A 24,137-nucleotide genomic window follows, 5' to 3' on the forward strand; every position below is an offset into this window, starting at 1 on the left:
AACTCCACTTTTTTCATCTTTTTCAGAGTTTGGGTTGATAGATAGATAGATAGATAGATAGAGAGAGAGAGAGAGAGAGAGAGAGAGAGAGAGAGAGAGAGAGAGATGGATGGATGGATGGATGGATGGATGGAGCGATGGATGGATGGATGGATGGATGGATGGATAGATAGATAGATAGATAGATAGATAGATAGATGGATAGATACTTTATTCATCCCTGTAGGGAAATTCACACTTCCAGCAGTATCCTTTTGTGGTTTATTAACAGATTAACGGGATGGCCTCGGGGTGCTGTGTTGTAGTTTAGCAACAGCGGAGTGGATGACGCGCCAGGCCAAAAGTTCGACACAAGTTACTTTTCCTATAGAGTAATTCAGTTACAGATGAAGTAGTGAGAAACTATAACTCATTATTTTAGTAAAGTAACAAACCCAACACTGTGTAACAGTGTCATGTCCTGCACGGTCGTCATGGCACCCAGCTGGCCCCGCCTCTTGACACCGGCTGAGACACATTGACTTGATTGCGTGTGGAGTGAAGACCTGTTCATGCCCGTTTGATCCGAGTATTACCTCGTTTGAATTTTTGATTGCCTTTAAGCCTGTTTTGTTTTGTCTTTGGTCCCTGCGTGTCGGACCACTTTTATTTTCTAAATTAAAGTGACAGATCGTCTACGCTTTTGAGTTCACACTTCCTGCCTCCCGGTCCGTTTCCTGACGAACAGCAACAAACACCTTTTGACTTCAGTGGTGTTTTATTGAACACAATCTTTCAATTACATCCATTTATACAGTTACTCCAAAGGAAAAGGATGTCCGAAAATGAAACAACGCACAAGGAAAGGTATATTTCGCAGATTGATCTTTGAAAAAAAGATGCATACATATATATTTATGTATATAACTATATATCTATATATAAATAACAGGTATATGCACATGGTTCAGAGAAGCTCTCTTCACTTAGCCTTCTCTTTATGGAAGTAGGCATCTTCATTCTAAGCATCCAGAACTAGCATTTTGGAGAGGCCTATCGCTAATTTGTTGCTTTCATCCGTTTCATCACCTGAACTCGCAAAATCTCGTAAGCCGACGGGGAACTCCGACTTTTCCACTTTGTAAGTCCCTCCCCGGACTAGACCGTAGTCTCCGGATTCTCCAGACGAAGCGAAACTCGCCGAGTTGGTCTTCAGGCTGAGGGTTTTCTCCTCTGTTGGCGTGGTGTTAGCGGACGGGGTTTTCTCCATGGCCATCCTCAACCTCTCCATGATGTCGATCCGTTCTCCGTTCCTCGAGGGCGCACTGACTACCGGTAAACGGATTCCTTTGCTGACCATGTAATCTTTGGCCTCGCTGTCAAATTTGGAGAAGTGGAAGATGTCCTCAGTTGAGGATTTGGTGTCCATGATGTGGTTGGGTAATTCGTGGACTCTGAATCTAGGAGTATTCACACCGGCGTTGATTCCGTTCTCCATGTCCAGGGAGTGGGATTTCAACCCCCACTTGAAGGGCCATTTGAGTTTACTTTTAGGAGAACCTTTGATTTCCAAATCTCCATTAGGACTCATTTCAGGGGAGGAGACTCTGCCAGGGGACAGATCACCATCAACGGACAGTTTTTTAGTGAGAGTTTTCTTGGATGGAGAGATATTGAGTTTTGGAACCTTGAAATGTGGCAATTTGGGTTTTTCAAGACCAGCGTCTACGTTTGGACCTTCCACATCTACTTCCGGTCCTTTTATGGAGCCTTTAACTTTCGGACTGGCTAAACTCACAGAAGGGACAGAGACGTTTGCGCTGGCATTGGGTGTTCCGATGTTGACCTGGGGTGTGTCCAGCCCGGCCTTAACTGAGGGATGAATGCTGGGAACTTCTACTCCAGGGCTTGAAAGATCCAGGTTTGGAAGGTTGTAGTGAGGCAATTTAAAATCCCCCAGCTGGGAATCCAAACCGAGAGTTGGTGTTTTTAACTGGCCGTTCGGGCCTTTAAGATTGGCAGTGGGAGTTTTGATGCCCAGGTTTGGAACATGACTATTGAGTCTGAGATTAGGTGTTTCTAGGTCAGCATTTGGCAAGGTGATGCCTCCATTGGGTGCATTGAGATTTCCAAGATTCAGATCTGGGTTTTTGATGCTGAGATCAGGCATATTAACGTCTGCACCTGGGCTTGTAATTCGAGGGCTTGATAGATTCAACCGTGGTAATCCTAAATCAGAGGTTAAATCGGCTTTAGGCAGATTTACATCCGGAGCAGCAAAACCACCGTTAATCTCGGGAGTTGAAAGACTCAAGTCTGGTGACTTTATGTCAGGAGAAGCCAGATTAATACGCGGACCGTTCAAATCGGTGTCAAGATTCAGATCGCGCTTATGAAACTTTGGCCCTGAAAGAGTTGGCAAGTTCAGTTTGGGAAATTTGAAGTTCCCGGTTGGAGGGTCTGGAGATTTGAGGTTAATATTTGGGGTTTCAAGGCTGGCATTTGTATTTAGATCTAAATTGGGTCCATCAATGTCTAGATTAGGAGCATCAACATTGATATTTGGACCTGTTAAGTTGGTATCAATTTGTGGACCTTTGATCTTTGGCCACTTAGGCATTTTTAATTTTGGAAACTTGAGTCTACCATCGATGTGTGCATCGGGGGTATCGACATCTAAATTAGGACCTTTGATATTAGCATCGGGTGCGCCGAATCTGAGGTCCGGAGCGTCGATTTCGGGTGAAAGCTCAACATCAGGTAAATCCATATCACCGTTAATGTCAGATTTAAAACCTTTCAGTGTACCAAACATGGGTTTCTTGAGCCATTTAAATTTTCCAGATGGAGCTTCGGCATCAATGTCTAACTTGGGTCCGTTCAATTCAGCAGTTTTTAGCTTTAGATTAGGAGCATTCAGCTCACCATCAACTGAAGGAGCTGAGAGACTCAAGTCAGGTGTTGAAACGCTACCATCCAATTTTGGACCGTTAACCTTCGGACCCGAAATGGACCATTTTGGCATTTTCAGAGAGGGCCATTTGAACTTTCCGGAGGTGTCGACATCAGCGTTGGGTAAATCTAGATCTGGACCTTGAAGGGATGCCCGTTTAAGGTCAGGAGCTTTGGCGTCCATGTCAAGGTCAAAACTGGAGCTTTTCTTCCGGGTGCCAGCCAACCAAAGCTTTGGTTTTTTAAGTGTCGGGAACCTGAGTTTAGATGATGGAGCTTCAATGTCCACATCTGGTGTATTAAGGTCTAGTTTGGGCTTGGCTAAATTCAGGTCAACATCTGGGGAATCGATATCCCCATCAATGCTTGGTGAAGAGAGATTGAGATCTGGTGCGTTAACATCTGCGTCCATTTTTAGGTCGGGTAGTTTCGGTTTCTTCAACTTGAGGTGCCAATTCTTTTTCACAGAAGGAGCATGGAAGTCAAGGTTTGGGGTCTCGGCGTTTAAATCTGGACCTTTTAAATCAGCTTTCGGGAGGTCAAGCCGAGCGTCGATGCCATTCTCGAAATTCGGTGTATCCAGGCCTGCGTTTAGGTCTAAATCTGCCTTCGGGCCTTTGAGTTTTGGCATCTTCCATTTCTCATGAGGCCAGACAAATTTTCCATCCAGGTGTGGCGGGTGGATGTCCAAATCGGGGCTTTTGAGGTTAGCATTTGGCAAGCTAGCATCAACGTTCGGTGCATGTAATCCACCCTCCAATTTGGGTAGACAAAATTCGGCTTCTGGTGTGCGCAGGCCTGCGTCTAAGTCCAGATCAGCTTTTGCACCGAGAAGTTTGGGCTTCTTGATTTTCAGTTTTTGGTTGAAACGCTTGAAAATATCTGAAGATAGACCGATGTCAGCGTTTGGAGTTTCCATGTTAACATCTGGAGCGTTTAAATCCAGTTTTGGTCCGTTTGAATCCAGTTTTGGTCCGTTTAGATCCAGTTTTGGTCCATTCAAATCCAAGTTTGGTCCATCAATGTCTACTGTCGGTGATGATAGGTTGAGACCTTTTGTTTCTCCGTTAATAGAGGGAAGATTTAAGCCACCGTCCACTACCGGTACGTCGACCGCAGGAACATCGAATTTCGGCATGGTAAAGTGCGGGGCTTTGTAATGAAGGTCGCCCGTGTGGATTTGTGGTTTGTCAACCGAAGCATAGTAAGAGTTAACCTGGGGAGTTGCCAAACTGACGTTGGGGGTCTTTAGGCTGCCGTCAAAATCCGAATCGACCCCTACGAGGGAAGGTAACGCGATCTGTGCGTTAGCATCGGATGACGAATTTGTGAGATTAACACGGGGAAGGTCATTGACCAATGAAGCATTTATGTCACCCCCGATGGCCTGAGCAGAGTCTAGCTTTGCCGCCAGGGTATGGTAAGAAGAAAGGTTTCTCTCGGTATGTATGTCCATATCACTCTTCTGGAAGTCACCGCTGAATGTCTGTTGATTTTTAAAACAGAAGAAAAACAGGTTAGTATTAAAAACGAGAAATTAATGAAGCATTCACTGCATCACGATTAAGGTTTCGCTCCTTGACGTCTTTTGACCGTGCATTGTGTTCTGCATTCTGATTGGCTAAACAGTCATTTTGTGGTCCTTTGATCTTTGGCCATTTAGGCATTTTTAATTTTGGAAACTTGAGTCTACCATCGACGTGTGCATCGGGGGTATCGACATCTAAATTAGGACCTTTGACAAAGAAAATAGGTTAGTATTAAAACAAAGGAGTAAAAATAAGAAATTAATTAAGCATTCGCTGGATCGCGGTTAACTTTTTGCGGTTTCGCTCCTTGACCTCTTTTGACCGTGCATTGTGTTCTGCATTCTGATTGACTAAACAGTCAATTTGGGGACCTTTGATCTTTGGCCATTGAGGCATTTTTAATTTTGGAAATTTGAGTCTACCATCGATGTGTGCATCGGGGGTATCAACATCTAAATTAGGACCTTTGACAAAGAAAATAGGTTAGTATTAAAACAAAGGAGTAAAAATAAGAAATTAATTAAGCATTCGCTGGATCGTGGTTAACTTTTTGCGGTTTCGCTCCTTGACGTCTTTTGACCGTGCATTGTGTTCTGCATTCTGATTGGCTAAACAGTCAATTTAGGGACCTTTGATCTTTGGCCATTCAGGCATTTTTAATTTTTGGAAACTTGAGTCTACCATCGATGTGTGCATCGGGGGTATAGATATCTGAATTAGGACTTTTGATAAAGAAAGTAGGTTAGTATTAAAGCAAAGGAGTAAAAACCAGAAATTAATGAAGCATTCGCTGCAATGCGGGTAACTTTTTGCGGTTTCGCTCCTTGACGTCTTTTGACCGTGTATTGTGTTCTGCATTCTGATTGGCTAAACAGTCAATTTAGGGACCTTTGATCTTTGGCCATTGAGGCATTTTTAATTTTGCAAATTTGAGTCTACCATCGATGTGTGCATCAGGGGTATAGATATCTGAATTAGGACTTTTGATAAAGAAAGTAGGTTAGTATTAAAGCAAAGGAGTAAAAACAAGAAATTAATTAAGAATTCGCTGCATCGTGGTTAACTTTTTGCGGTTTCGCTCCTTGACGTCTTTTGACCGTGCATTGTGTTCTGCATTCGGATTGGCTAAACAGTCAATTTGTGGACCTTTGATCGTCACCCCGCTCCTTTTCTGCCTGTGTCTGCTTGTGCGTCAATAATGTCCCGGCCTAAGTTCTACACACACGGGTTCACAAACTATGCCAGCCCAACTAATCACCAACAGTGTTTACATCTAGCTTGCGCTACGCCAGCCCAACACTTTGATATCGGCGCACATAACTGTTAGCATCCTATCGCTAGCATCCACTCTTTGGAATTCACCATTTACCCACGTTAAAAGTAATGTGGGGTTGGGCCCCCTCAAGCCACCCTGGACAGTCCCTGGTTCCTATGACTACCCTTGGGAAAAGCATTGTTTACCATGGCTCCCCATTATATTGAATGGGCCCATGTATTCCGGATGGGAGACTCTCAAAATACATTAGAGCGGATGGGGACTTTTTTTCGTGATGTAATGTTCATAAAGTCAAGTACTGTACTTTTGTTTAAGCCCTCATGTGTAATATTTAACCACTAGATGGCACTGTGGGGACCCAATTGAGGATCCCGCAATGTAAAAAAAATACTGTTTTACTTTATTCTAATAAAAATTAACATAGGTATGATAGTTCATGTATTATTTCCTAGTATTCAAAACAATGTTTATACTGAATGGTTTATTTTCAGGAACATGAGGAGGAACTCAATATGACACCCCGTCCCTTTAAACTAATACCTGAGCTGGGAAATAGGGATTGTTCTATGGTTTGAATGAATAATAAATTGAAAAAAATACCGTATATACGATATATTTTTTTTTCTTTACCTCCGTTGCGTTTTGAAGGCCCGATTCCATCGAACTGAAGCTGGTATCGGTGCTGAGCTCCCTCTTCGTCACCACCGTCATGCTGCTATCGTATGGCTGCAGCACCTTCATGATGCTCTGTACTTCATTTGGACTCAGGTGATCGAGTTGGATGGTGGCTCCTACCAGGTCAGCCCCTGAAATGGTTGGAGATTACTCGTAACAAGTCCCGGAAACTAGATCTAGTATTTGATATAGATTCATGTATTATGCTGATATATTAAGTAAAAATACTGAAGAAATACTACGAAAATACTACTTCAATAACACTATGATAGAATAACACGATTGCAGAAACACTACAGTAATAGTAAAAAATATGAAAGAAATACTATAAAGATACCATTAAAATATTTCAACAGAAATACTACAAAACTACACGAATACTACAAAAAATAATACAGACATACTACAAAAAATATTGTATAAAAATACTGCAAAATTAAAGTACAGAAATAGTATCATACAAAAATTCCGCTATATAAGAAATATGCCAGAAATACTACGAAAATACTATTACAGAAATTTTACAACAGAAATACTACAGACATTCAACGACAGTAATAGTCGAATATATTATAGGAATGCTGTACTACAAAGATACTATCAAAATATTTCAACAGAAATACTACGAAAATACTACTTCAATAACACTATGATAGAATAACACTATTGCAGAAATACTACAGAATTTCAACAACAGTAATAGTAAAAAATATGAAAGAAATACTATAGAGATACCATTAAAATATTTCAACAGAAATACTACAAAAGTACAACTACACGAATACTACAAAAAATAATACAGACATACTACAAAAAATATTGTATAAAAATACTGCAAAATTAAAGTACAGAAATAGTATCATACAAAAATTCCGCTATATAAAAAATATGCCAGAAATACTACAAATATACTATTACAGAAATTTTACAACGGAAATATTACAGAAATTCAACTACAATAAGAGTAGAAAATCTGAAAGAAATACTACAAAGATACTATTAAAATATTTCAAAAGAAATACTACAAAAACACCACTACTATAAAATACTGCGACATAAACATTATGACAGAAATACCACAAAAGTACAACCACGATAATACTACAAAAATAATACAGATATACTCCAAACAATATTCTATGAAAATACTACAAAATAAAAGTACAGCAATACTTTAATACAAAAATTCTGCTACATAAAGAATATGCCAGAAATACTACAAAAATACTATTACAGAAATATTACAACAGAAATACTACAGACTTTCAACGACAGTAATAGTAAAATATATTATAGAAATACTGTACTACAAAGATACTATCAAAATATTTCAACAGAAATACTACAAAAATACCACTACCTTAAAATGCTGCTTCATAAATATTAGGACAGAAATACCACAAAAGCACAACTACAGAAGTACTATGAAAATAATAGATGTACTACAAACAATATCCCATTCTGCTACATGAAAAATATGCCAGAAATACTCCACAAATACCTTTACAGAAATATTACAACAGAAATACTAAAGACATTCAACTACAGTAAGAGTAAAAAATCTGAAAGAAATACTACAAAGAAATACTACAAAGATACTATTAAAAGATTTCTACATAAATACTACAAAAATACCACTACTATAAAAAACTGCTACATCAACATTATGACAAAAAGACTACGGTAATACTACAAAAATAATACAGACATACTACAAACAATATCCTATGGAAATACTACAAAATACTATAAAATAAATACTACAATTATACATTACTAATACAGTAATAGTAAAAAATATTATAGAAATACTGTACTACAAAGATATTATGAAATATTTTTTACAGAAATACTACTAAAATACCACTACCAAAAAATACTCGTACATAAATATTAGGACAGAAATACTACAAAAGTACAACTAGGACAACTAGGGTATTACTACAAAATAATAGATACACTTCAAACAATATCCTATGACAATACTAAAAAATACTACAAAATAGAAGTAAAGTAATACTATAATACAAAAATTCAGCTTTTTCCTTTTTTTTCCTCCCTTTTTAATTTTTGTCTTTTATTCTTTGGTTAGTTTTTTTCTAGCTTTTTACGTATTTTTTCTTGCATGATTATTTTTTGATCTTTTCTCTTTCCTTTTTCCTTTTTCTTTTTTTTTTCTTATTTTGCTTTTCTTTTTTTCTTGCCTTTTTCCTTCCTCTTTTTCTCTCTTTCTTCTACTTTGTTTCATTTTTCTCTCTTTTTTCCTTTTTTTTTTTCTTCTTTTTTTTTTCCTTTTTTCTGAGCGTGTCCGGGGGTGGGCACTGCCTCCACCTGAACCTTGCCCCACCTGGTAACGCCCCTGCTCTTTTTTTCTTATTTTGTTTCTTTTTTCCTAGCCTTTTCTTCTTTTCTGGCTTTTTCCTTCCTCCTTTTCTCTTTTTCCTTTTTTCTTCTACTTTGTTTATTCTCTATTTTCCCTTTTTTTGTTTTATTCTTCTTTTGTTTGTCTTCTTTTAAATTTCCTAACTGCCCTAAAATCTAGTTTCGCTTTGGGTGGGCAGAGCTAGCCCGTGAGTGGGCACTGCCCACACATGAACCTTGCCCCCTGGTAACGCCCCTGCTCTTCTTTTCTTATTTTGTTTCTTTTTTCCTAGCCCTTTTCCCTTTTTCTTGCTTTTTCCTTCCTCCTTTTCTCTTTTACCCTTTTTCTTCTACTTTGTATGTTTATTCTCTCTTTTTTTTCCTTTTTTGTTTTATTCTTCTTTTTTTTTCTTTATTTTCTAACTGCCCTCCAATCCAGTTTCGCTTTGGGTGAGTGGGCACTGCCCACATCTGACCTCTGACCTCCTGGTAACGCCCCTGCTCGTTTTTTCTTATTTTGTTTCTTTTTTCCTAGCTTTTTCCCTTTTTCTTGCTTTTTCCTTCCTCCTTTTCTCTTTTTCCCTTTTTCTTCTACTTTGTATGTTTATTCTCTCTTTTTTTTCCTTTTTTGTTTTATTCTTGTTTTTTTTTCTTTATTTTCTAACTGCCCTCAAATCCAGTTTCACTTTGGGTGGGCAAAGCTAGCCTGTGAGTGGGCACTGCCCACACCTGAACCTTGCCCCCCCGATAACGCCCCTGCTCTTTTTTTCTTATTTTGTTTCTTTTTTCCTAGCCTTTTCCCTGTTTCTTGCTTTTTCCTTCCTTCTTTTTCTTCTACTTTGTTTGTTTATTCTCTCTTTTTTTCCCTTTTTGTTTTATTCTTCTTTTGTTTGTCTTTTTTCTTCTTTATTTTCCAACTGCCCTCCAATCCAGTTTCGCTTTGGGTGAGTGGGCACTGCCCTCCTGGTAACGCCCCTGCTCTCGCATGCATCTTGAACCGACCAACTTTCTTGTTCTTTTCTGTAGAAAATAAAAACAGATTAAGTGTCTTACCTGTCTCCACAGCGCTGGATCCATTTGGGAATCCTCCAACGATGACTCCCTTGCCAGACTTATCGAAGACCACGTTTTCGTACAAGCTGCTCATGCTGCCGACGCTTTTGCCTAAAAACCAGTTTTCACTTTGATTTATTTTCCACACGAAACGACATCCCTCATATGCGATGAAGTGTCTTTTTCCTTACTTTATATCTTAGGTGTGTCTACGCAGACATATCATGGAAGATGCTCTTCGCATGTATCTCTAGAAGAAAAAATAAAGAAAAAAAGGGATTTTCTTAAATGAAACCTGAAGAGTACACATTTTTCGAAATATTAAAGGGACAGCGTGTATTATTTCAACCATGAGAAGTCACTGCATTGTGCAGTGAAACAGAAACGAGTGCTAAAAAGCAGAGGGATAACTACAATCAAAGGAGACTGGATCACATCACTTTTTAGTACAGTCTTTCGCGAGTTTCTTTCAGGTACCCGTAGCAGCAAGATGGTGGACAATTATATCAGTTCACTATAGGTAAATGCAAATTTCTTGACGTACAAGTATTTTTTGAAAAATGGACATTTCTATGATGATTTTTTACATCAATTTTGCCCTTTTTTGGAATGATTGAGGTTTTATTCTACCACCATGAAGCACTAGATAATACGCACTGGCCCTTTAAGGGTGAAAAATTCTTAGGTGTTGTGTTTCTCATCCTATATGGCGTTCTTCTTTCCTTTTTTATTACTTCTTCCCATACTTCCATCCATCCACCAACTCATTCATCCATCCATCCAACCAACCAACCATCCATCCATTTGTCCACCCTTCTTTCCACACTTCAACCATCCATCCATCCATCCTTCCATCCGTCCTTCCATCCATCCATCCATCCATCCATCCATCCATCCCTCTCTAACTCTGTCCCTCCCCATCCCGCTCTTCCTCCTTCCAATCCATCAATCCATCCATCCATCCACCCAACCATTTATCAATCTACTGTATTCATCCATCCAATCATCCATCCATTCATCCATCCATTCATCCATCCATTCATCCATCCTTCCTTCCACACTTCAATCCACTCATCCATATATCCATCCATCCATCCACCCATCCATCCATTTATCCATCCTTCCTTTTACACTTCAATCCATCCATCCATCCATCCATCAATCCACCCAACCATCCATCCATCCATCCTCTCTATCTCTCTGTTCCTCCCTCCTGCCTTATCTCCCTACTTCCCATTCATCCATCTATCCATCCATCAATCCACCCCTCTCTCTCTCTTTGTCCCTCCCTCATCACTCTCTCCCTCCTTTCAATCCATCAATCCATCCATCCATCCATCCTACTGTCCATCCACCCATCTACCCATCCATCCATTTATCAATCCAGCCCTCTCTCTCTCCCTTTATCCCTCCTTCATCCATCTGTCCATCCTTCCAATCCACCAATCCATCCATCCATCCATCCATCCACCTACCCATTCATCTGTCCTTCCATCCATACCTCTCCCTGTCTGTCCCTCCCTGCTGCCCTATCTCCCTCTTTCCCATCCAACCATCCATTCACCCATCCATCAATCCAGCCCTATCTTTCTCTCTGCCCCCCTTTCATCCCTCTCTCCCTCCTTCTAATCCACCAATCCATCCATTCACCCACCCACCCACCCATCCATCCATCCATCCATCCCTCTCTCTCTCTCTGTCCATCCCTGCTGCCCATTCTCCCTCTTTCCCATCCATCCATCCATTTATCCATCCACCCATCCATCCATCAATACACCCCTCTCTCTATCTGCCCCTCCCTCATCCCTTTCTCCCTCCCTTCCTTCCACAATTCCTTCCACAATTCCTTCCTTCCTTTCTTCCTTCTTTCCTTCCTTCTTTCATTCATTCCTTCCTTCCTTCCTTCCTTCCTTTCTTCCTTCTTTCCTTCCTTCTTTCAATCCTTCTTTCCTTCCTTCCTTCCTTCCTGTCTTCCTTCTTTCCTTCCTTCTCTCCTTCCTTCCTCCATTCCTTCCTTCCTTCCTTCCTTCCGTCCTTCTTTCCACAATTCCTTCCTTCCTTCCTTCCTTCCACAATTCCTTCCTTCTTTCCTTCCTTCCTTCCTTCCTTCCACAATTCCTTCCTTCCTTCCACAATTCCTTCCTTCCTTCCTTCCACAATTCCTTCCTTCTTTCCTTCCTTCTTTCCTTCCTTCTTTCCTTCCTTCTTTCATTCCTTTCTTCCTTCCTTCCACAATTCCTTCCTTCCTTCCACAATTCCTTCCTTCCTTCCGTCCTTGCTTCCTTCCTTCCTTCCATACACCCCTCTCTCTATCTGCCCCTCCCTCATCCCTTTCTCCCTCCCTTCCTTCCATAATTCCTTCCTTCCTTTCTTCCTTCTTTCCTTCCTTCTTTCATTCCTTCCTTCCTTCCTTCCTTCCTGTCTTCCTTCTTTCCTTCCTTCTTTCCTTCCTTCTTCCACTCCTTCCTTCCTTCCTTCCTTCTTTCCACAATTCCTTCCTTCCTTCCTTCCTTCCACAATTCCTTCCTTCTTTCCATCCTTCCTTCCTTCCTTCTTTCATTCCTTCCTTCCTTCCACAATTCCTTCCTTCCTTCCTTCCTTCCTTCCTTCCTTCCTGTCTTCCTTCTTTCCTTCCTTCTTTCCTTCCTTCCTCCATTCCTTCCTTCCTTCCTTCCTCCATTCCTTCCTTCCTTCCTTCCTTCCTTCCTTCCTTCCACAATTCCTTCCTTCTTTCCATCCTTCCTTCCTTCCTTCTTTGATTCCTTCCTTCCTTCCACAATTCCTTCCTTCCTTCCTTCCTTCCTTCCTTCCTTGCTTCCTTCCTTCCTTCCTTCCTTCCTTCCTTCCTTGCTTCCTTCCTTCCTTCCTTCCCTCCTTCCACACTATATATCCATCCATCCATCCATCCATCCATCCATGCAGCCCTGCGACAAAACACAGAAAATCAAGCCTATTTAAGAAAAAACCTCATCATTCGGAGGTTGAACTCAGTCAGAACGGCAAAGAGCAAAACAACAACACCCTTATCCACCGCGCCTCAGGAATCCGAGCCCCGCGCCTGGGAATGCTCGCACGCCGACCGGTCGGTTCGCATTCCCTCTCGAAGTCCAGATCCATTCGCGCATTCCCTGGCTTAACAATCGGTCTGTCAGACACACCCCACATCTCTCCTTCTTAACCACAATAAAGGTGCGTCGATTGAAAAAGGGACTGTCTATCAAAGATAAACTAATATCATTCAACATTCGGTCGCGTTTCAAACGTGTCCGACGAAGAAACATTTCTGGATTTTCCATATTTAGAATACATGCACGCGGTCGTGAAAATGAGAAAGTTACGATAAGATATTGACTGCTAATCTTGTGCGACCGCATACCAAATTCAACACACCTTCTCCTCTATTCACACCCAAGATCTTGTAAGCTTTGCAGGAGACATTGAAGAAAAAGGAAGTACGAGGAGATACATTTGGACACGTATGCTCCGAAACATAAATCAGTTGACTGATAATCATGTACCAATTGAATTTGAGTCTTAAATTGAAATTGAATTGAAGAAAGATTACCTAAATGTTTCTTCATTCTCCTCATGTTGAGGTTTTTGAGTTTTTCCTTGCCCTCATGTAGGTTTTAGATCAGGGGATGGTCTGTAGTCTCCAATAGTCTGTGGTGTGTACAGCCCTTTGAGACTCCCTGTGATTAAGGTGTCACAAATAAACATGACTCGACTTTCCTCATGTTGAGGTTTTTGAGTTTTCCTTTGTCCTCATATAGGTTTTAGATCAGGGGATGGTGTCATAATAGTCTGTAGTATGTAATAGTCTGTGGTCTGTGCAGCCCTTTGAGACTCTTGGTGATTAAGCGCGTGACAAATTAACATGACTTGACTTTCCTCGTATTGAGGTATTTGAGATTTTACTTGCCCTCATGTAGGTTTTAGATCAGGGGATGGTCTGCAGTCTGCAATAGTCTGTGGTCTGTACAGCCCTTTGAGACTCCTTGTGATTAAGGGTGTCACAAATAAACATAACTTGATTTGACTTTCCCCATGTTGAGGTTTTTGAGTTTTTCCTTGCCCTCATATAGGTTTTAGATCATGTGATGATTTGGTCCGTGGTTTGCAACAGTCTGGTCTCTGCAGCCCTTTGAGACTCTTTGTGATTAAAATTTACATGACTTGACTTTTCTCATATTGAAGTTTTTTTAGTTTTCTCTTGGCCTCATGTTGGTTTTAGATCAGGGGATGGTCTGTAGTCTGCAATAGTCTGTGGTCTGTGCAGCCCTTTGAGACTCTTTGTGATTAAGGGCGTCACAAATAAACATGACTCGATTTTCCTCATGCTAAAGCTTTTGAGTTTTTCCTTGCCCTCATTTGGGTTTTAGATCAGAGGATGGTGTTATAATAGTCTGTGGTTTGCAATAATCTGTAGTCTGCGCAGCTCTTTGAGACTCCTTGTGATCAAAGGCTATACAAATAAACATGACTTGACTTAAACTAGGGGAAAAAATGATGCCGGGTTGTGTGACCCTAACCCTAACCCAATAATACCTATCTATTATATCAAAATTTGACTTTTCACACACTGAAATGTAACATCAAATGTATAAAACATTGAATCGAACCCCATCTCCTTTCGATTACTGTATGTAGTCGATTACAATAGACAGGACTGTCTCAGAAATGTTAAGTATTCTGGATTCAGTGCTTATCAACAGAAATACTTTTATAAATCTTTTATCAACGTCATATTATTGGTTATAGCTTTAGTAACCCTCTAGTAAGTATACTTATCGATAATATTTCAATGGTATATTTGAGTTTTTGCCATAATTCAGCAATATTAAGGGAGAATGTGTCATTTTTAACCACTAGATGTCGCTGCATAACGTAGTTTAACCGAAACGAGTGCTACAAAGCACAAAGTATGGAGACTCAAAATGACCGAACCGCACCATTTTTTCTTCTCAATTCTTTTGCTCCACCTTCAACAATGTTTTTGTTTTTTTGGGGGGTACCCTGTAGCAGCAAGAAGGCAGTCAAATATGTCAGCTTCTGCTAGGTGAGCCTTGTGTTGTGTAAAAGAAATTCAGAAAATTTGAAAAAAATACACCTTTAGATGATGGTTCATGTATTTTTGCTGATAAATCAAATCAATGTTTTATTTTTTGGGGTTAAATAAGTTATTTTACCACTAGGAGGCGCTAAATCTGGAGTATATATACAAAATCCTGATTTGCACGGTCCTAAACGGCCGAACTGATTTCATGAAAATTGCTTAAGTACTTTCTGAGTATGTTTTAGCTAGGTTTAGTGTCAAGCCCCCCCCTATAAACACCAACATTACCATGCGGCCATGTGGCTCTTCAGCACTCCCTGGTGGCTCTCAGCTTTTTCAATAAACCCCGGCCCCAACAACCACGCCCAAGGAGAATGCCCAGCAACCCTGGGCAATTATGATTGTAATCCAAAATTTAAAAACAAATTAGGGGCGGCAGTAGCTCAGGGGGTAGAGCGCTCGTCTTGGGATCGTCCGTGTTACATGTCAAAGTGTCCTTGGGTAAGACACTGAACCCCTAATTACTTTGAATCAAAAAGGGTGAGAAACAATGTCTCAGAGTATCACATTGCTATTCTGCTGAGAGTCAAAAATATGCAAAATGACTAAAATCTTATCTAGATATATAGTAATCCCTTGTTTTTTGTGAGGGTAGTCAAAACCCACAAAGTAGAAAACTTAATAGGTTGCATAGGGTCCTGCGACCTCTAGGGGGCCCCAAAGAGCAGTCAACTTTTTGGGTGCCAACTTGGTCCCAATTGACACGTTCGTAACAAAAAAAATACAGAAATACTACAGACACACGACATAACTAAATATCAAATATAGTACTTAAAAACAGGCATCTCCTATATTATTAGGATATATTATTTTTCTTAGATAAAAACACCAAGATTCAAAATACTACAGAAATATTACCCCAGAATTACTACAAAAACTACAGTAGAACTACGAAAATACTAAAGAATACGACTTAAACAAAACTATCGGAATACTACAAAAAAAACAATTTTTTTTTTACTAAAAACATACTGCAAAAATACAACTACTGCGATACTGCAAAAATTTTACTGTGGAAATACAAAAATACTACAACAAAAACGACAGTAATACTTTACTACAGAAATATTACAGATGCACATCAACAATTCTACTATGGAAATACTCCAAAATACAACAGAAATAGTACAAAAAATATGAAAAAAAATACTAGAGTATTTCTACAAAAACTACAAAAATACTACAACAATAAAACTCCAGTAATACTTTACTACAGAAATACTACAGAAGTACATCAACAATTCTACTATGGGAATACAACAGAAATAGCACAAAAGAATACGAAAACAAAATAATACTTGAGTATTTCTTCAAAAACACCAAAATCATTAAAATACTGTAATACTACAAAATTACAACACAAATACTACAACAATAAAACTAGAGTAACACTTTACTACAGAAATACTAGATGTACATCAACAATTCTACCATGGGAATACTACAAAATACAACATAAATAGTTCAAAAAAATATTAGAGTATTCCTAAAACAAACACCAAAATCATTAAAGTACTGTCATACTTTAAAATCACAAAAAAATACTACAACAACAAAACTACAGTAATACTTTACTACAGAAATACTACAGATGTACATCAACAATTCTACTATGGAAATACTACAAAATCCAACAGAAATGGTACAAAAAATACGAAAAAATACAAGAGTATTTCTACAAAAACACTAAAATCATTAAAGTACTGTAATACTCCAAAATGACTACAAAAATACTACAACAAAAAAACTAATGTGACACTTTACTACAGAAATATTACAGAAGTACATCAACAATTCTGCCATGGGAATACTACAAAATACAACAGAAATAGTACAAAAATATTAGAGTATTTCTACAAAAACACCCAAATCATTAAAGTACTGTAATACTCCAAAATTACTACAAAAATACTATGGCAATATTACAAAATACAACAGAAATAGTACAAAAAAATATGAAAAAAATAATACCACAGTAATACTACAAAAAAAGTATAATCATTAAACTACTGTAATAATACAAAAATACTATGAAAACACTACAGGTATACTAAAAACTACTTTCAAAATACACCAAAAGTACAACAGAAATACAAAAAAAATACAACTATGGGAATACTACATAAAAAATACTTCAGAAATACAATAAAACTACAGTAACACTTTACTACAGAAATACTAAAAAAAGTACATCAACAATTTTACCATGGGAATACTACAAAATACAACAGAAATAAGAAAAAAAATACGAAAAAAATAACACTAGAGTATTTCTACAAAAACACTAAAATCATTAAAGTACTGTAATACTACAAAATTACTACAAAAATACTACAACAATAAAACTAAAGTGGCGCTTTACTACAGAAATACTACAGAAGTACATAAACAATTCTACCATGGAAGTACCACAAAATACAACAGAAATAGTACAAAAAATATGAAAAAAAAATAATACTAGAGTATTTCTACATAAACACTAATATCATTAAAGTACTGTAATACTACAAAATTACCACAACAGCAAAACTACAGAAATACTACAGATGTACATCAACAATTCTACTGTGGGAATACTACAAAATACAACAAAAATAGTACAAAAAACACTAGAGTATTTCTACAAAAACACCAAAATGATTAAAGTACTGTAACACTAAAAAATTACTACAAAATTACTACAACAATAAAACTAAAGTGACGCTTTACTACAGAAATACTACAGATGTACATCAACAATTCTACCATGGAAATACTACAAAATACAACAGAAATAGTATAAAAACGCAAGAGAAATACTATAGTATTCCTACAAAAACACTAAAATCATTAAAGTACTGTAATACTACAAATTACTACAAAATACAACAGCAATAAAAATACGACAAAAGGAATTTACCAAAAACACAACTGCAGAAATAGTACCACAAGAAAACTAGAGTAATACCTTAGAAAAACTACTGAACTTCAAGTGAAATCCGACTACAGAAATACTAATAAGTACTTTGTTTAAACGCTTGAAAACGAAATATCAAATGAAATACTTCAAACAGGGACCTTATGTATTATTTTTCTTTAATTGTGATACTTTCAAGACCAATTCGACGAGAATACTCTAGTTGAAAAGAACTATACTATGTAAATGTCTGCATGTATTTTTTTTCCTTTTTCCAAGATGGCCCCAAACTGTTGGTAATAAGGGGCCCCATGAATCCAATTTTGCTTAGGGCCCCATGAAGGCTCGGGTCTCTACTGTAGTACATTTTCAAGTACAGTATACACAAGTTTAATAGCCGTGAAACCCCAAAAACTCCACGAAAAACCTGGAAATCAAGGCGCACTTACCGTAGATAGCCACCAGGGACGTCTCCACTTAAGCCCGGCCAGAGAAGACTCTTCTTCTCCAGCGCGTCGCTCCGGTTTTGTCAGGAGGACGGCGAGGAACCGCCTGTCTCCGATCTCCAGGGCAACCAGGAAAACAGGTCCGGCCGCATCCTCACTGGAAAAGTATGCCGAAGACGGCGACGCGAAGAGTTTTCGGCGTTCGAGACTCCGCGCGGAGAGAAGAAGTCAGGGTAGCCAGGAAGGAACCACTCCCTCGGTAACTGGACCAACCAGGTCGACGGAGAACATCGCAACAGCTGATACTTTTGCTGCTGCCGCAATTACGCATTTGCTTTGTTTATTTGGATTCGTAGCAAAGCCTCTGTTCATGTCTGTTAAAGTTTCAGAATGCATTGGAAATGTTTGGATACTTTTCGGTTTATTTACAAGGAAAAACAAATAGATTTTGTGATTTTTTTTTGCAAAAGGATAGTGTGTATTAGCAGGGTTGGGTAGAGTTTCTTTAACAGGATTACTTTCAATGACTTTTGGATTACTCCAATACCATATATGCTCATAAAAGATAAAAGAAACTAAATATGAATGAAATGATGACTTACAACACGTGGTAAGCTTTCTCTCCTGGCTTTGATCTCTTTGATCTCCGGCAAAACGAACATAAAATGCAGGGTTGGGTAGGGTTACTTTAACTGGATTACTTTCGATAACTTTTGGATTACTCCAAAACCAAAAATGCTAGTAAAAGACAAAAGAAAGTAAATATGAATCAAATGATGCCTCACAACACGTGGTAAGCTTTCTCTCCTGGCTTTGATCTCTTTGATTTCCAGCAAAACTAACATAAAATGCAGGGTTGGGTAAGGGTACTTTAACTGGATTACTTTCAATGACTTTTGGATTACTCCAATACCATATATGCTCATAAAAGACAAAAGAAACGAAATATGAATGAAATGATGACTCACAACACGTGGTAAGCTTTCTCTCCTGGCTTTGATCTCTTTGATCTCCGGCAAAACGAACATAAAATGCAGGGTTGGGTAGTGTTACTTTAACTGGATTACTTTCGATAACTTTTGGATTACTCCAAAACCAAAAATGCTAATAAAAGACAAAAGAATGTAAATATGAATCAAATGATGCCTCACAACACGTGGTAAGCTTTCTCTCCTGGCTTTGATCTCTTTGATTTTCGGCAAAACTAACATAAAATGCAGGGTTGGGTAAGGGTACTTTAACTGGATTACTTTCAATTACTTTTGGATTACTCCAATACCATATATGCTCATAAAAGATAAAAGAAACTAAATATGAATGAAATGATGACTCACAACACGTGGTAAGCTTTCTCTCCGGGCTTTGATCTCTTTGATCTCCGGCAAAACGAACATAAAATGCAGGGTTGGGTAGGGTTACTTTAACTGGATTACTTTCAATAACTTTTGGATTACTCCAAAACCAAAAATGCTAATAAAAGACAAAAGAAAGTAAATATGAATCAAATGATGCCTCACAACACGTGGTAAGCTTTCTCTCCTGGCTTTGATCTCTTTGATTTTCGGCAAAACTAACATAAAATGCAGGGTTGGGTAAGGGTACTTTAACTGGATTACTTTCAATTACTTTTGGATTACTCCAATACCATATATGCTCATAAAAGATAAAAGAAACTAAATATGAATGAAATGATGACTCACAACACGTGGTAAGCTTTCTCTCCGGGCTTTGATCTCTTTGATCTCCGGCAAAACTAACATAAAATGCAGGGTTGGGTAGTGTTACTTTAACTGGATTACTTTCAATTACTTTTGGATTACTCCAATACCATATATGCTCATAAAAGACAAAAGAAACTAAATATGAATGAAATGATGACTCACAACACGTGGTAAGCTTTCTCTCCTGGCTTTGATCTCCGGCAAAATGAACATAAAATGCAGGGTTGGGTAGTGTTACTTTAACTGGATTACTTTCAATAACTTTTGGATTACTCCAATACCAAATATGCTAATAAAAGACAAAAGAAAGTAAATATGAATACAACGATGACTCACAACACGTGGTAAGCTTTCTCTCCTGGCTTTGATCTCTTTGATCTCCAGCAAAACGAACATAAAATGTGACAGAAACAAAATGAAAATAAATCCAAACAGCTTGTCAACATCATTTTTGCCGTTCCATGTGTTCCGTTACTACCCAAGCCTGCACAAAATTTAGTCATTTTATTCCTATTTAGTTTCTTTTGTCTTTTATTAGCATATTTGGTATTGGAGTAATCCAAAAGTAATTGGAAGTAATCCAGTTAAAGTAACCCTACCCAACCCTGTGCATTAGTTAGGGACTCTTTGGGACGAATACATGTCATGAATCAAAATACAAACAGTCATGATTCGAAAAAGAATAAAATAAATACAGGTACTATATAACTGTTGTTTGAATACTCGTAGGATGAGAAATTGGCATTTTTTTACGTAACATGAGGCTCACCTTTCTTTATTTTTCGTGTATTTTTTTTTTTCATTAGTGTTGGTCCTGATCCCATTTTTTTCTTTTTCTCCTTATTTTTCCCCTTCTTTTCTCTTTCTTTTGTTCTTCTTTTTTTAATTCTTTTTCTTTCTTTCTTTTACTTCTTTCATTCTTTCTTCCTTTTTTCTTTCTTTCTTTCTTTCTTTCTTTCTTTCTTTCCCCTTTCTTTCTTCCCTTTTTTTTCATTATTTGTTTCTTTCTTTGTTTCTTTTTCTTTATATTTATTATTCTTGGTATTGTGCATCCTTCCTTTTTTCTTTCTTTCTTTCCTTCTTTCTTTCTTTCCTTCTTTCTTTCTTTCATTCTTTCCTTTACTTCTTTCTTTCTTTCCTTCTTTCTTTCTTTCTTTCTTTCTTTCTTTCTTTCCTTTAGTTCTTTCTTTCTTTATTTACTTTTCTTTCCTTTTTTGTTTGTTTCTTTGTTTCTTTTTCTTTATATTTATAATTGTTGGTGCCACGCATCCCTTTTTCTGTATTTGTTGCTTTTTTTTCTTTCTTTTTTTCTTTTCTTTCTTCATTTCAATGTTTCTTTCTTTCTTTCTTTCTTTAATTTTTCTTCCTTTCTTTCTTTTTTCTTTTATCATTTCTTTCTTTGTTTATTTTCTTTATCTTTGTTTTCTTTGTTGCTTTCTTTCTTTCTTTTTTGTTTCTTTCTTTCTGTCCTTCTTTTTTTCTTTCTTTTTTAATTTTTGTTATTTTTGATCCTGTGCATCCATCTTTTTTCATTCTTTCTTTCTTTCGTCCTCCTTTCCTTTGTTATTTATTTTACCTATTAAATAATTTATTTATTATTAGCTTATTTGCACAAATTATTTACGTATTTATTGTGGACGGATTAGTGTTTTTTCATTTTTGTTTTCCGTTTGCATGAGAAACCCCGTTCACCCCCCTCCCCCCAGCCCCAAAACAAATGCTGTACTTTATAAAGAGGGTCATTTTTTATGTCATTGTTCACTTACCCTCAGAAAATATGAGGGGAAAAAAAATGTGGAAAAAAAGGACTTATAAAGTTGAAATTTGAGTATTGGCCTTCATGCGCAAGCAGATTTCGAGCGTCCGCGTGTTGGGGCTCATTGGACTCGGCAGGTTGATGTCACGTGAAATGGAGATTATGTAATGCGGGCCTTCAACACAAAAGTGAGTTTTTCTAGCTGCGATGCACACGAAGCTTAGCGGCGTGAGTCACTTAACCCTGCCCAGCCTGCAAATCATGACAATGTCGTGACTGTGCACAGGCGAGCTGAAAAGAACTCATTTTTTAACTCATAACTGACGTCGTTTTACCATCTGTTCTTGACAGGAGATTCACTGAAAAGCAGGGTTGGGTAGGGTTACTTTAACTGGATTACTTTCAATGACTTTTGGATGACTCCAATACCAAATATGCTAATAAAAGACAAAAGAAACTAAATATGAATCAAATGATGACTCACAACACGTGGTAAGCTTTCTCTCCTGGCTTTGATCTCTTTGATCTCCGGCAAAACTAACATAAAATGCAGGGTTGGGCAGGGTTACCTTAACTGGATTACTTTCAATGACTTTTGGATGACTCCAATACCAAATATGCTAATAAAAGACAAAAGAAACTAAATATGAATCAAATGATGACTCACAACACGTGGTAAGCTTTCTCTCCTGGCTTTGATCTCTTTGATCTCCGGCAAAACGAACATAAAATGCCACAGAAACAAAATGAAAAGAAATCCAAACAGCTTGCCAATCATTTTTGCCGTTCCATGTATTCCGTTACTCCCCGAGCCTGCACAAAATTTAGTCATTTTATTCAACTGCAGGGCCCCACAGCTTTCACTGGTTTACCCCTGCCCCATCATACAAGTGCCCTGCCCATCCCTTAGAACGCGTCCAAACATGCCACTATCCTTTTACAACACCTCTCCACTCATTCCTATCACCAACAAGAGTTCTAGTATATCCTCAGAAAGGATTTTTGTTACCATAGCATCAATCTTATGCTCCGGATTGTGAAAAAGCCACAAAAGGTGGCCAAAACCGATGAGGGCATCCGTGCAGAATGGCTAGAATAAGGCTGGTATGCAGTGTAGCAGTATTTATACTATTACGGTCCTTGAACAGGACTTGTATAGAATTGGGTAGGCCTTGGTAGTATCAGAAACATAGAAAGGAGATTTTTAGACGTATTTACAAATGAATAGGTAGGTAGTTAGGTAGGTAGGTAGGTAGGTAGGTAGGTGTATGGATAGATAGATAGATAGATAGATAGATAGATAGATAGATAGATAGATAGATAGATAGATAGATAGATAGATAGATAGATAGATAGATAGATAGATAGATAGATAGATAGATAGATAGATAGATAGATAGATAGATAGATAGATAGATAGATAGATAGATAGATAGATAGATAGATAGATAGATAGATAGATAGATAGATAGATAGATAGACAGACAGATGGATAGATGGATGGATGGATCGACAAACGGATCGACGGACGGACCGACAGATGGACCGACGTACGGACCGACGGACCAACAGAGAGACAGACAGACAGACAGATGGATAGACATACAGATCGACGGACGGATCGACTGACAAACCGACAGACCGACAGACCGACAGATCGACCAGATAGACAGACGGATAAACGGATCGACGGACAGATCGACGGACGGACCGACGGACCGATCGACGCACGGATCGCCGGATTGATGGACAGACCGATCGACGGATCAACAGAACGATAGATCGATAGAGCGATAGACCGATAGACAGACAGATAAACATAGATAGATAGATAGATAGATAGATAGATAGATAGATAGATAGATAGATAGATAGATAGATAGATAGATAGATAGATAGATAGATAGATAGATAGATAGATAGATAGATAGATAGATAGATAGATAGATAGATAGATAGATAGATAGATAGATAGACACACAGATGGATAGATGGATGGATGGATCGACGGACGGATCGACGGACAGACCGACGGATGGACCGACGGATGGACCGACGTACGGACCGACGGACCAACAGAGAGACAGACAGAGACAGATGGATAGACATACAGATCGACGGACGGATCGACTGACAAACCGACAGACCGACAGATCGACCAGATAGACAGACGGATAGACGGATCGACGGACAGATCGACGGACGGATCGCCGGACCGATTGACGCACGGATCGCCGGATTGATGGACAGACCGATCGACGGATCAACAGACCGATAGACAGACAGATAAACATAGATAGATAGATAGATAGATAGATAGATAGATAGATAGATAGATAGATAGATAGATAGATAGATAGATAGATAGATAGATAGA

At 38.3% G+C, this 24,137-nt stretch overlaps 1 protein-coding gene across 1 annotated transcript; it reads right to left on the reverse strand.

Moving 5' to 3' along the window:
- Nucleotides 1-738: 738 nt before the first annotated feature.
- Nucleotides 739-18,500, reverse strand: LOC148354360 (uncharacterized). Its single transcript, XM_088351691.1, has 5 exons — nt 18,287-18,500; nt 10,017-10,075; nt 9,826-9,936; nt 6,367-6,542; nt 739-4,417 (listed from the first exon to the last, which is right to left on the reverse strand). Exons 3-5 carry the CDS (start codon nt 9,917-9,919, stop codon nt 1,001-1,003), a joined length of 3,687 nt encoding a protein of 1,228 aa, XP_088207817.1. The 5' UTR covers nt 9,920-9,936; nt 10,017-10,075; nt 18,287-18,500; the 3' UTR covers nt 739-1,000.
- Nucleotides 18,501-24,137: the final 5,637 nt, after the last annotated feature.

This window comes from Urocampus carinirostris, chromosome 13 (genome assembly GCF_059441175.1).
Source record: "Urocampus carinirostris isolate Australia breed hairy pipefish chromosome 13, RoL_Ucar_1.0, whole genome shotgun sequence".
Taxonomy (NCBI): domain Eukaryota; kingdom Metazoa; phylum Chordata; class Actinopteri; order Syngnathiformes; family Syngnathidae; genus Urocampus; species Urocampus carinirostris.

What these genes read in the sequence shown, in the direction of transcription:
- LOC148354360 (XM_088351691.1), bottom strand. Translation starts at nt 9,919, where the DNA reads ATGAGCAGCTTGTACGAAAACGTGGTCTTCGATAAGTCTGGCAAGGGA. An exon ending in ATCCAGCGCTGTGGAGACAG is followed by an intron (nt 6,543 to 9,825) that starts GTAAGACACTTA and finishes CAACCATTTCAG; the next exon opens with GGGCTGACCTGGTAGGAGCC. An exon ending in GCCTTCAAAACGCAACGGAG is followed by an intron (nt 4,418 to 6,366) that starts GTAAAGAAAAAA and finishes AAAAATCAACAG; the next exon opens with ACATTCAGCGGTGACTTCCA.